At 38.3% G+C, this 15,011-nt stretch overlaps 1 protein-coding gene across 1 annotated transcript in view; it reads left to right on the top strand.

Moving 5' to 3' along the window:
• The first annotated feature begins 2,714 nt into the window (after positions 1 to 2,714).
• LOC143425504 (alkaline phosphatase) overlaps positions 2,715 to 15,011 on the top strand; it is a 202,443-nt gene continuing 190,146 nt past the window's right edge. Inside the window, exon 1 of the mRNA XM_076898369.1 lies at positions 2,715 to 3,102. Coding sequence (XP_076754484.1) covers positions 3,012 to 3,102 — 91 coding nt within the window. The 5' untranslated portion in view covers positions 2,715 to 3,011. The remainder of the gene's footprint in view (positions 3,103 to 15,011) is intronic.

Genomic DNA, 15,011 nt, shown 5'->3' with positions numbered 1-15,011 from the left:
CACTGGGCTATCTGTACGTATCGCGCACCCTATATCAGGCTGCAATTTTGTCGCATAAATTTTATGTCGAATTTACGACGCGCTGTTCACGCTGAAGAGAACTAAATCGTCTAACGACTATCTATATCCGTTATTGGCACAACTTCGCTCAATTATTTTCGTGCCATGTTTAGGCGTGTACATTAACAAAATTCAATTAAAGGTATTCATCTGGGATTGTTTTCTACGTTGCGCTTTGTCGATATCACTAATTTTTTTTGGTTCAATTACTTCAATATTCAATGAATTTTCCAATCCAATTGCTAATGGTGGAAGATCAAGTTAGTTTTATTCGATTATTTACGAGGAATAACATTTAAACTGTTGTAAAATTTTGCTTTTAAAATAAAGTGCATTTTCAATCAATTATTATTTTTTGAAAGCTGAGTGTTGAAGTGTTTCAGGTTGGTAAACAACGTATATTTATAATAAATTAATGGTAAAACGTTTAAATTTAAAAGAAAAATATACGTAACATCAATTTAGGTGGATGTAATTTTATTATTTTTTATATTTATTTGTTTTATATTTAAAATAAAATTTCTCAGATTGCTACATTTGGGTTCCATAACATTTTCCATAGAATTCCGTCCAAATTTTCAAACAAAACCAAATTATAATCGTTACAAAATAATATGTGACGCGATAGTGTGGTGAAATGTGGATAGATTGTAAAATAAAGCAAATTAGTGAAAAACGGGCGGAAAATTAAATCAGAAAATATATGGGTATAGTATTATTTTATAGTCTTCAGCTTGCATTCGTGAGCCCGCGTCCAGTTCATTGCATCTGACAATACCAATTGATAGAGCGGGTTGATCACACGTATAAATTCTTCACTGTAGTTTAACAGAAATATAAATCAGACTTATAATGACAAGATTGTGCTACGCTTGTATCAACAGTAATACTATTTCAGGTTCTCTTCGATTTACGACATTCGTTGTGCCACGAATTTATTGTTAACAGATTCTATGGACAAATGTAAAGAGTTACAGCTGTTAATTCGAGCTTTCTAAATTTTCTATTTAGCGAGATCCCTTTCATCACGACGCATCTGTCTTCGCTCTTACAAAATATCAAAAACTACTGCCTAAATTTTCATATTCGGATATCCTGTAGCATAAAAAGAACGTATTCTCTAGGCCTTATAACCATGAACTCGACAGAATTCTAATGATGCACAAAAATGCATCACCATCCTACTTATTTTTGTGTAATATTTTCAGACGAACACGTAACATACTTTGATCGAGGTGAACGAGTGAGACGAACCGTTAAGAAACCCAATAAGGAAAAAGAAATGGTAGCGCGTGTTTCTAGAGCGATATGTGGAAGAACAAGGGTAGTGTTGCTGGTGGTGGCGGTGGTATCAGTGTGTCCCTTACCAGTGCTACGGCGCAACCGGACAGGCGTTCCGCGATGGTGGTGGCTGGATAGAGGCGCCTAACGGCAGCTGAGTCGAATGATCCGTTCATTCGGGTTCGCACGGCTACCGTCGTATCTGCTCGGCTCTCCGCGTTTCGAAGAAGCACCCCGGTGAGTTTACCGAAATTCTCGTGCCACTGTGTCCGCACTCGTCCGCGAGCCTTTGCTCGTTTCGCGCGTGCCACTCGTATCCTTCGCCGCCTGTCGTGCGTCTCCGTTTCGCTCTTTTCTGCCCTCCGTTTCCGGTCGCTTTCGACGGATACGCGTCCTCGCAGACGTTCGCCAGTCGCTGTACGATCGTCGCCGTGTCGCGCGCATAAACGTGTGACCGAGATCCTCCTTCTGCCGCGTGTACTTACGTTCGCTTAATCGAGTAATTAAACGAGAGACAGGAAGTGATCGATAAGTGCAGTGATTCTATCAATATTCTTATTGTTACCTGAAAGTGTACTGTCAATGTATCACGTGTAAGATCGATGGTTTAACGACGAGTCCTTCAAGAAATTGTTCGGCTCCTATGAAAATGTTCGTTCAAATTCAATTCGCTGACGTAAATGCACTGTGAAAAATCGGAGAGGAGGGAAAACCTGGTGTTTGATGATTTATTAACGGTTTTAGGGTAAGCTTAGGTACATTCGGTTCGCTTAGTTTTCCCGCGATTTTCCTAGTGAACGACGTGAAACTTGAGCCTCGTGCATTTTCGTGGGGCGTGAACTGCGAATAAATTGACGGTCGTTAAAACACGGACACGCGAAGTTGCTTTGAGAATCAAATGCTTAGCGAAAAGCGACTCCAAGCTGATCGTTGAATTTAAGGTAAATAGGGGCTCTGATTGCTCTTACCGGAGGGAAACCGGAGCTTTGATCTTTCGTCTGGAAAACACGTTACCACCGATGGATACATCGGAGAAAAATTTCAGCGTGTACAATATGCGATGCCTCTTTCAACTAGAAATTAATTTCTACGGCCGTGATAAACGAACGAATTTATTACCTTCGTTTAACGAAATATAAATCGTGGATCGTTCACAGGTGAATAGCGCTGACCTTTGACTATAAAATGGAAACAGCGATAGGTACTCTTCGTATTTAATTTTAGCGATTCACGTGGCAGTAAACTCAGCATCGAATTTTTACTACAACGAATCGCGTAAAATATTCCTGGCTACTCTGGGAAGTGTACGATGTTCGATTTCTTGGAACCGATCGGTCGTCTGATTCAACGAAGCAACGACAACAACACGGAGCCGAACAAAACTCCGAAGCTTCTCGTCTGAGTGATTCCGAGAGTTAAGACGGATTGTTTAGCAACGCAGCGTGAAGTTGGTTAATGTCGTCACGCCGGAGGGGTCGCAGTGGCCACTGTCATCCGCACGAGTGGTGTTTGCGTTGGAATATACGATTGGAGAGCAGAGGATTACCTGAAAATCGACGAGATCGTTTCTTCTCTGGTTGACGTTCGTTTGACACAAGGACATTCGTCGAAAGGTGGAATGAAGGGCCATCCGGACTGCACGTAGGGACTGGCCCTTCTCGTTTTCGGAGATGTGGCGCTATCTACAATACAGTATCTTCGGGCTTACCGTCGTCCTGCTGACGATTCATGAGATAGTCCTCGTGCGAGCTGGGGAACAAGGTAATGTTAGTTTACATATCTTATCTTTAGTTGTAAAGGTCTTCCTCCTGAAAGGACAGTCCGTTATTCTTAGACGTGTCTCCGTTAAAGTGTACAAATTGAAATTTGCAATGGAGAATCATATCAAGATATGAGAAATTTTGTATGTCTTTTATTGTCGATTCAGTTCTCTTTTCATGGTTTTAGTTATAAATTTTACTATAAATTATGAAGAAAACTGGGATCCATGTTTATAATACGACTATATCATGCAGAATGAGTTTAGTTTTAGCAATTCAAAAAGATATTACAATTTCTTATTAGGAGTAGGAATTTCACGAAATTCATTCTAAATATGTTTCACGGAAATGTTTTAATATATAAAAGTAGATATGTATTGTATATGTATATATATGTATCTGACTCCCGTGTACGGCGGTATACGCAAATAACTGCAAAAGGTAGTACTAAAATGGAAAAACGGGGTGAGCTCTGACGTGGAAAGCAATTGGGAACGGACAGGGGAAATTTAGTCGAGCGAAAACAGTCGACCATAAATACTTATTTTACTTCATTGGTCAATAATTGAACGCGTGCAGAGAGGGTCGCGCGTTTGTTTTTCGGCAAGATGAGTCGCGCCCGCACGTTCGCGTGCACTTTCAATTACGACTCATCAAATAATTCTGTGGCGAATATTTTTGCTCCAAAAATTTTCCTTCGCTGTCACGACGCGATTTTAATTCCATAACGTGTAAAGCGACGCGCGCGGAAAGCAATACTGTGATTAAAACATACGAACTTTGATTATCTGTACACTATGAAACTTATTGCGAAACTGTGCGATCGGGGAGGGAAAACAAAAGTGAGATTTATATTAATTTGAATTTTGAATAAATTACGTACAATCGGGATGAAAAATTAAGAAAGTTTCATTTGGAAATAAAATTATAGAGTAAAATAAATTTTGCGAAGTCATCCGTTAATTCTCACTACTTAACATCATTTAGATAATTAATGAAAGAATAATGCATTTTAAATGAATAATATTTTCGCGGATATTATATTTTCGCAAAATTAACTAATTACTCTCTTATAATACTACCTTTAGGTATTATCTTCGTGTTTTTAATTTATACACTTCCCGTGCTAAATCTTTTATAACTGTCGCATAAAAATGTTATCTACTTTTATTTGCGATACGGATGAAAATGTAGTAACTGAAGTTATAAAGCAACTATTGTCTGAAGACCATTAAATTAGTCGTTGAAAAATTAATTAGTACTCGCCTCAAAACATATTTTTACGTGACCTAATTATAAAAACTGAAGTGTAACCCGCTGAAACTTTACCACTGACTTTTTAGCTTTTTCTGTTTTAGCAGTGGATTATTTTAGTCCGCCTTGCGTTTCCTTTAATTAATTATTACTAATTATAACGACGTCAGCAGTAAACCGGTTTTGATCTGAACCCGTAAACTTGAAACTCTCGTCGATTGATCGAACGGTTCTCAATATTTTAAAGCCTGCGTTTCAAATATATAGTTATTACAAGGTGTGTAAAACATCTACGGCAATGTAATTTTGTTCTGTCAGGAATGCTATTTATCAAATGTTCCTTTTTCGTATCATAAATACGCGCATCGGTCCTTCGTCCTTGGCACAATAGACGAGTATTGTACCGTTGATTCATTTCTTCTATATTCCTAAGTGGAACAGTTTTTAGTGTGTAGCAGTATTTCCTGTTGATCGATAGTGTTTTCGTTGCGATTACATTCCTGACTACCGTATGGTTTATTGTTCTACCGATACAATATATTGTAGCTTAGATTTTCCATTAGTGATCTGAACGATTTTAATTTTACAACTGCTTTTAATCGCAATCATTTATTTTATAATATTTTATTAAATGTTTTCATGCGAATATTTTTAGTTTAGTGCATCAGCGCACTTATTCACACATACGTACACATAAATAATATTTATATAGAAAAATAACATTATTGTTATCGTGGCAGAAAGATGAAGTTTTCTTCATTAATGAAAGTTATTTAAAAATGGCAAACGAATTAGAAAAAAAGTGAACGAATTGAATTGTAAACTTTTAACGTTCGAATTTGCAGTAGATACAGTTGGCTTTAATCAGCCACAATGCGCAAGCAGTAGTATATGCATACGTATGGATTTACGTATGTAGGCATATCTCGGTGTTTTAGCAGCGCCATGTAAATCGTAATGGCTTTACAGTTTCATAACGAACTCATACGTACAACCTATTCGACTGCATGAATTATAAGTACATACGCGGTGTGCGCAGCGAAGCTGAAATCAATGCTCCCTTTTATCAATTTCATTGAAGATTTTGCATTCATTTTCATCTTTCATTTATGAATAACGTAATGAATTTTTGTATAGACCGCCCAACGATGCTTTTGTATAGTACGTATTCGAAAATAATGCTCCTCCTATGATGATCTTTGTGCAAAGATTTGAAATTTTATTTTCGAATCGTTTACTTTTTGATGATGTTATTTGACAGTTTAACTATTGTCGTGAAATATTTGTTTTCGCTGTCTACATTGAATTTGAAACTTTGCTCATTTTTTCTCTTCGTCAGCGCCTATACAATAGCACGATATCTATTGCAGATGCGTTCAAACATTTGTCAAGCTCTCTCTGGATCAGTCAGATTTTGTTCCTGAGTGCTTTCTAACTCAATGCATCGTAACGAATGCGATTTGCAGCCATTCTTTCGCGGCTATACAGTAAAGTTAAATGGGCGGGATCGTTTTAAACTCGTGAATTTCGCGGATCGATCAAATCTACGATCCGTCCGCCTTGGTTTTGTTCGTTTATCAATGCAAACGAATCGTATTGTGAAGTTTCGCCTGCAACTTGACGTTCGGTCGCGAAAGAGGTATATCAGTCGTTCGTTCATTTCCATTTTCTTTTTATTGTACGATGTTCTCGAACTTTCCCTCTTCCCATATCCTCATTTCCGTTAATTCGTGCATAATGTTACGTACGTGTCAACATTGAAAATAATTTTGGACATCTAGAGCAATTTTAACTTTGCGAGTGCAATATATAACAAACTAAAATTGCACTCCTCTCGTGTAGAAGCGGTTGCTTTGGATAAGGAATATCTCCGGGCACAGAATATACAGTTCGTGAGTCGAATGCAACGACTGGAATACCTTAGAATGCTCCCACTAAGTCACCAATGAATATGAACTTGTACGAGAATTTATAACACATGTATTTCACATTTACACCAAACCCTGCAGAGAGAATAGTAGATTAGACATCGGCACGTTTTACTGCAATAAGAACGGTCCTATACTTCCATCGCTAAAATGTAAATTTTCAATTTTCACTTTAATATAACGACAATGTTAAACTGGATCATTCAGATTCAACGCCACGGGCATTCAATTAACCATAGTTGTCTCATTAAAGTGTTAATCTGAACGCGCGTAACATGAAAAGTGCATCGATAGCCATCGAACCGTTGAGCGTAGCGCGAAAAAAGGAAGAAAGTCGGGTGGGTTGAAATTTCACGATGCTACGTGGCTCTTGGTCAATTAATTTCGCTCCATTACACGAGCCGGGCGGAAGATTAATAAACTTCACCTCGTCACGCTCGTAACGCGGCGTGCCAGCCCAGTTTACCTTGGAGTTTATTCGCCGGCGAGCATAAATGCTCGCAATTTGTTCGCGCTTGTACCAGATAGGGGGATAATAGAAACTTCATCGTGCAACTGACGCCGCGGCCATTGTTCCCGGCTAAAAACTAACTCCCGCTAACCCTCCCTCTAACCCTTTGATCTGCCGTGACACGTGGCTTTCAACGAATTCGTGCCCTGGCTCCGTGTACACGCGCTCGCCGGATGAATCCGATTTAGCGGAAGTCCTTCGCGAAATATACTCTTATTTTCGAAATTAGGTCGAGAGCAGGAAGGATAGAGCGAGACGCGTCTGCTCTACGTCGAATGAAAAAAGTTTTATTCCATGGACCTTGGATACGAAACTTTCCCAAGAACGTATATTTGATTATCTGCCGCGGTATCCTTTTTCCCTTTCAGACACGCAGATATTTTGTACGGCAATTCGGAATTTTCATTTCGGACGTTTGAAAAGAGGGTTACTGTTACGTTTTATATAGGGACAAATTCTTTGTTTCATTGTATTAGAAAAAAGCTTGCAAATCCATACGTACGCATTTACTACTGCTCGCGCATTATGGCTGATTAAAACCAACTGTATCTACTGCAAATTCGAACGTCAAAAGTTTACAATTCAATTCGTTCGCTTTTTTCTAATGCAAGTTTCATTTGTATTTTGTGTTTCTAAGTGAAATAATTGCTCTATAAATTAGTGTATAAGTACAGTTGCAATCGACAAGTATTTCTTTGTTGAAGAGCAAGCATTCGACTGTTTTGAGGGAAGAAGCTTCTGGAATATGTATTTGTTAGACTGTTATCGGCTAGATTAGACTGTTTTTGAGATTTAAGTAGGTTCGTTTTAACTGATTCTCAAGTAGATAACGTATACTCAATTGTTGAAGTAAATGAGCAGGATATCTTGGATACAGAAGCCGGAAATTAGACGCTGGACACTTAACTGCGGCATAGTGTGTATTTTCGTGCGCTTAATCGCGATCGAAGCAGAAAGTGAAGTAAATTGAATTGGTTAGCAGTGGGATGGAAGTAAAATTTTAGGGTAAATGGCTGGAATAACACACGGCACGTTGTAGTAGCAGAGAATAAAGCTCTCGAGTTTTCTAGTTCCATTCTTTATTACTAACCACTTGTCTCCGTGACAGATAGCAAAGGAACGACTTAAATTGTGTTTTTTGTTCATGCCGTATTATTTGCTATCCAAGATCTCTCGGGTTTCCCATGTTTTACTGCAAACAAAGACAGAAATAACGCCTGAAACGTATAAGTTAAACAGAGCGAAATTAAGGAAGAAAGAGAAACGCTAGGAATTTTATTGCCGGAATTTTCATTAAATTTAAAAGCGTAATTAGAAAAAGGAGGAATTCTAACCTAATTATCTTGATAATTTTTGTTTAAGTATTCTTAGAAATTTTTATTTAAATTCCATGGTATTTATTATTACTAGATTGTAAGTGTTTTAATAATATTTGGTGACACGAAGAATATAATCATTATAATCTGTAAAAAATGTAATAAATATATAGGTGTTGCTTGTATCGCCACACTCTTCTCCTGAAAATTGCTCCATACGCAACGTTTCGATACTAAATATTTTGTCACGGTATTTGGATCCGGATCACGTTCGTTCAAAGTCTTGCACACTCTGCGAAATGAAAGTACGGCCTTTATTGCTGTACATTATCTGTCAAGTGTCTGTCTCTATTTCTTTTAATCCGTGATCGCGTCCCCTCCGGGAATCTCGTTATTGCTTTCGATGCAGAAACGAAGGGGAGAAAAACATTATTTTTGCGAAGATTGGATACGCTGTTTAGCCAGTGCTACGAAAATCTCTTCGGAAAAAAGGGGTCTGAAGTAATCTTATTCCGTGCTTCTCACTGTCAGCCAATCCTTCTACTGCGTTCTACTTAAATATCGGTAAAAGTTAAATTAAATTTTCACGGATAAAACAACGAAAGTGTGTATCAGTCTACGTGTTTATCTATCGAAAAATAAAAATTTATTCATGAAATTTGTAACGAAATTCATGTACATAAATTTTATTCGATGCTTGTTTATTGCAAACTTCCATATTGTAGGAATAACCCTCTTATTAATTCCCTCTAGTACCATCCTTTTGTGTTTAAACGCTTGTTAAATACACCTAACACAATAAGCATACTAGTTAGCATATTAAGTTAACGACGCAGTTATGCGGCTGTAATATTTACGATACCGCGTAAAAATGCAAATAGGGAAAGATTCTATAACACAACGCAATTCATTAGTTTTCTATGCTCGTGTTCGCGATTGCGCGAAATATACTCGGAAAAACTGATCAAATACTATTTTAGAAGTATATGTATTCGTATTATCTATTCTTATCACATCTATGTTATCATCTATATATCTTTCTATCGTACACATCTCTCGATAAGTACCTACCAGACCATTGGTACTGAAAGCAGTCGTTTATAATGCACGAAGCATCGAATCGGGGGAGCCGATAGGTTGTTCAACTTTTTCCATGCAATACTACGGATAGACACAAGTTTGCCCGGGACATTTCCAAAATGTACACGTACAAACTAGTCGGGATAATTCAACTTTGACGTTCGATAACTATTTTCTTCGAGTACATTCTGCAGTTTCGACTTGGCCCTAGAAGTTTCCGCGTATCGCGAACACTTAACAAGTTAGGTCGTAAGAAAACGACCTTTGCCGCCTCCCCGCTTTTCATTTCTCCCCGGTACGAGCCCGTGGATCATCCTCGAGCGGAATTTCCTGGATAATGAGGATTTATCCACATGTTCTCGTAGTCGAGCTGTTAATTAAATTTCCATTCGTCTATATCAGTACAGTTGAAGCGCGATTTCGTGGTTTAACTTAATGGAGAAAGATGACCGGTCGGTCTAACGAAAAACCGCCCCACGCTCGACGTTACCGTCTTCCTCGAGCCTAGTAATTGTGCCCAATCAGTCGTGTGCGTGCACGAGCGCTATCATCGTGCGTCAGAGATAACGGTGGATCTGAGGTTCGCTCCATCTTGTTAGATTCGGGGGTGATTGCGTGGCAATAAAGGACTGTACGAAATCCAGATTGCGCTGTCCTTCGCCAATCTGCTTGTAATCAGTGGCGATTTTCTGGAGGCGGGCCATTCCTTGTACTTGACACGCGTCTGTGGCATAAGAATCGTTAATTGTGGTTGTAAATGAAAATCGGCCTATAATTATGAGCTTCCAGTACGAGGCGCTTAATTGTTAGCAGAGTTGGTACAATTAGAAGGTTCGGTACAATCTATCGCGGTCGTGATTACTATCTGACCGTTGCACCAGCGATAATGAACGCGCGCATGTACCATGTATGTGTTTTGTGTGTATCGCTTCTGAAGCTAGTTCCGTAGAATTAAATAATTTATTTCCTTCTATAACCTATGTACTTTTTATTGTTATTTTCATTACTTATGCATTAGAGACTTGGGAGCAACAAAATGTACATAGACTTTGGTTGTACCTTCGTGTTGGAAGGTATTTTCGGTGATATATGTACATAGGTTTTATGGGGAACGCACTTGACACTTTTACGCTTTTGAAATGTATGCACATTCACCGGGTTTTATTCAAGGAAATGCTGATATAAACCACTCGAAGTGAGTTTAATAGGGCGTAATTTCGCGGGTTCTTGATTTATGAAATATTATCAAAAAGAATTTCACCCGAGAAGAACGTCATTTTTTTTCGAAGCAGCGTTTAAATCACATGCTTTCTCGAAAATTAAAGTAACTCTAAGAACAGGATCGTAGCCCGTTACGGGAATTATTCTGCATTTTTATCTTTATTTTTACGATACGACGAAGTCCTTCCTTTACGACTAAATGATGCAATCTGCGTTTCGTGCTGCAACTTAAACGCGTTACAGGATTTTTCCTTTACGCGAATTTTCTCGTTTTACTGCAGAATGTATTTTCAGTCATGTAATTATTTTACCTTTATTTGTAAACGTTAGAAATGCATCTACACACGGGGGGAGTATGTTTGACGTTACCGCCCGTTCCTTTCGAATTTCATTTCGTTTCCATTAGCAGTAACGGTTGCAGCTAGTCAATTACATCCAGAGCGGATGCAGCGTGCCGCATAATTTTCATTTTGTCTCGTCCCTTTCTTATTTCGCCGGTGTCCCTTCTTCTTACGGCAAAGCTTTCGGTAGTCTCTTTCGGTTCACCTCCTTGCGTTCGTTTTGAGGACGTAGGTGGTCGTAACCGAGGCAAAAAGATCGTTACCCGTAATGGGGTAGGGCTTAGCTTTTATCTCCTTTACCTTCTCCACCCTGATATAACCCGATTCAGCTGTCTAAGTCACGAGTAGTCACGGGATTCTCTCGAGTACGCCCTTCCGTGACGTTTACTTGAGATAATTACATAGGCATTATGCCTTTACTGGATCTAATTCCGGATCCGATGTTCGGTTTTGTAATACTGTAAAATGACGAAGAGTTTTCGCAGTTTGACTCGCTTTTATTTGGTCAGACGCATTTCCTTTTTTGGTGTTACTTACTATGTAAACAGGAAGGAAAATTATGGGGATTAAACCGTTCGAATGTGCACAATTCTGAACTGAATATAATAGAGACTAATGGTTAGCGTAGCAGGTAATATCATTGATAATAATTACTGCTCATTGAGGTGAATAGGAACTAGCTGTATTATCTTGATTTGCGTTTTCACACGGTCCCTAATGATTTCGGGAAATCAGCTTACCTAAGCGATAAAAATCACGAATTATTAATATTGGGATTACACGTTATAGTTGTTGGGTGTTGCTGTAATTACTATGCAGTTGCGCATAGTACGAATGCTACTAAATGTAAGTACCATGATTAGTATGCAAGTACGGTGTAATATTAAAATTGCGTATTAATTTTGTAAACATGTTGGAGAAGTACTTACCGTAGTAAATTTTACATTTGTTACGCTTTGAATATGTATTATACGAAGGACGCGCACGTTAAAATAATTTCACAAATTTTTTATTTAAACGTCACGAATATAGCTGTCATTAGTACAGATTGGAAACTTTAATGGTATGAATAATGTAAAACATGTTTCATGTTTCCTGGTCTTTACATATGCTTACTATATATTTTCTACTGAAATATTATTACTGTAAACATATTATATTACACATTCACGCGTGTAATTACACATTGACTTGGCTCACCTACATAAACTTAATTCGAACTCAATTCAAACAAAATTCACATTGCATTAAATTCACTATAATGGAGCTAAAATTTCTAGTTATACAGTAATACGACATTCTTATGCGTCGACGTAGGAATCGTAGCGGATGTTAAGAATTGCACATTGTATAAACGAGCATAATTGCTTGACAGACATAGTTGCATGCATCAAACATGTCGCTCTGCGCTGATCCAATAAATTTCAGATAATGAAGCTTTGTGTAATGTTCTTTAGTTTAAGATAATTACAAGGGAATTATACACGGATCCTTTGGATATATCATAGCTGTGCTAACGTGAATACGTACATATATTATTATGAGCAGAGCAAATTAAGTTCCGCAGAAGATTGCAGTTATCATATCAACATGACGGTTTATTCGCATTATTATTGAATTCATTCAGAATTGGGAAATTTTTAGTAATTTGCGTTAAAGATGGTGATAGGAAGTGGTTTTTTCCAGCAAAATGAGTATGCTACTTTTTTAGCGTTATTTATTAGGGGCCCTTGTCCATGTGTAAATAGTTCTGTAGTATCTAGTTTGGTTCGGAGCAACAGTAACTATTTGAGACCATGGCACTTGGTTTTTTGATTCTTAGAATTTTATTCTCTCTGCTTTATCGTGCTAGCAGACTCTTCAATTAATTTACACTTTTCGTTGCCACATGCGTTTCGACGGAATTTTCCGCGTGCGTCACTCAAGGGTAAACTCGGTACTTGAGAGTGATCTTTGAATTAGGGTAATTCAAAATTGGTGTAATGTTTGTCCAAGAGTGTAATTCGGCCATTTCCCTTACTACAGTTAAGGTGTAAATAAAGTAGATAACAAAATCTCGGAACATAGTCTTCCTAGAGATTAGTTTATTAATTTGCTCACCCTTGTACAAAACCGACTAAGCTCGAATCATCGGCAGCACAACCGATAACTTCCGTGCAGCATCAAACAGTGGCAACATTTTGGACTTCGTTAGACTTTGCGTAATTGTTTAATTAACCGAGTGGCGACGACGTAACGAAGTTTCGATCGCTTTTCATGATTTATTCGTAACTTCGAACGGGGCGTGGGATTTCTATCTTTTATGCATTCCAAGTTCTCCAAAAGTTCCAATGTGACAACGCTATTGAGAGAGCCGAAGTTTCCTCGCGATACATCGCTCTCGCCCCACCCTCGCCACCCCTTTTCTTCTCGAACTTCCAGCATTTTATTCGCGCTCGTAATATCATCGGTACTTCTTCTCTCTCTAATCTTTCGCAGAAACTCGGTTACCTGTTATGAAGTTGACGGCCGATTGTGATGCTTCTTCCTTTCTGGGACGCTTGTAACTTCTACAACAGACCGTTCTTAACAATTTTCCTCGTTCCAGCCACGATTTTCTTCCCGGCTAAAGAGGTTTTAAAGGAGGAACGAAATTCCGAAATTGCATAACACACAGATGTCTAGGTGAAAGTGGAAAATTATACGCGTTGCTTCCTTCGCTCATTCCAATGTTTCACGGTTAGCGGTTGAGTCGATATGAAAGGGAGCAAGGTGTAAGAATAAAGAAATGTTCGGTACGTAAAGGTATAGCGTGGTTTCTCCAAGTTAAAGAGAAATATTGCTTCATTTAGCTCCATAGAAAGTGTAGTTTCGTCTGTTGGTCTTTTTTTTCTTTCAGCGACAATTGCGAATCAGTTTCGAAAATCTCGAATCCTGTTTGTAGACAATATAAAAAAATACAGTGATATTTTTGGTACGCAGGCATTCTAAACGGGTACGTGTACATACGTGCACATTATTGTTAGCAATTTGAACTCATAATGTTTGCGCTTTCGTCTGTTATCGCGAAACGATCCTTGGTTAAATAAATTCCGTACATTCCTCCCCGAAACTCTGAAGCTCTACGTGCAAAAACGATCAATGTGTTCGTTAATCTCTGATCTCCTTTCATTCTTTCGTTCCGGTATGCAAAGTAGTCGTATTTCAAGCAGTTGTTCCGCCAGTATCATGGAGAGATACGAAATGTGGATAAAACTGGGGGGATCTGAAAACCTGGAAGATCCACCGGTTCTATGTAATTTATTTTTCATTTGATTCTTCGTTTTTCACTCGCAGCCGTACTTGCAGCTCGTTTTCCTTCGACGTCCAGATTTCTGCTTTAAATGATTGCAACTTTCTTTTCCTCTGCTCAAACTTTCAAACAAACTCCTTTTAGAGTTAAATACTTGGAAATCTTCCGTTCTTTCTTGGTGCTCCGTCGATTAACATTCGGTACGAAACATTCCTCTTTTTCTCGGGTCATTTGTCACTGGATTAATCCTGCACGATTACCCAATACGTATTTAATTCTGCCCAGTTCCCAACGTGTCGTAGATTGTGTCTTATCTGAGCATTAACGGGAGCAATGAAAAATGTTACTTTACAACTGTTATGTAGAGAACTTGGGAGGTTATCGCGACGTAATGGACGAATGGCGCCTTTTCTAGGCGCCAAAATTATGAAATAAAGTGCTGAAAGAGCGACAACGTACTGAATTTTTCAAGAAAAGAAATTCACCTCTGTCCTCTCATAAAGTTGTAATTGAATCTTATATTCTTTAACCCTTCGCACTCGGCGTCTCCTCGGATCTATCAGCAATACAAAATTTCAATTTTGATAGAAAAATTCGGAGCAATATGCAGCTTTCCCCTATGCATTCGGTTCTTTCCCAGACGTTAATAATAGAAACTATTACTAAGAACCATTTTTGAGCAGTATTTTAGCCATAGTTTCGACTGTTAATGTCTTCTAGCAATAAAAAATGTCCATTTCAATACAGAACGTCATGGAAACATGTACTTTTCAAAAAGTTGCGATTGCATAAGTTTAACCTTCGTGATTACCAATCAGTGCTGATGTCTCTACAGGGGGGACATTCGAATGTAAAGGGTTAATTAACTGTATGTTTAGGTCTCCTCTAATGCCACATCGATTGAGTTACCAAATGGATTAAAATATCGTATAAAATGGAGCTCGTTGTAAATTACGAAGCATTAGGTAGTTCAGATTGGTAGCTAATT

This window comes from Xylocopa sonorina, chromosome 7, assembly GCF_050948175.1.
Source record: "Xylocopa sonorina isolate GNS202 chromosome 7, iyXylSono1_principal, whole genome shotgun sequence".
In the NCBI taxonomy this organism is placed as follows: Eukaryota; Metazoa; Arthropoda; class Insecta; order Hymenoptera; family Apidae; genus Xylocopa; species Xylocopa sonorina.
Note: the sequence above shows the minus strand (reverse complement) of the source record. Positions and strands in the feature narration are given on the sequence as shown.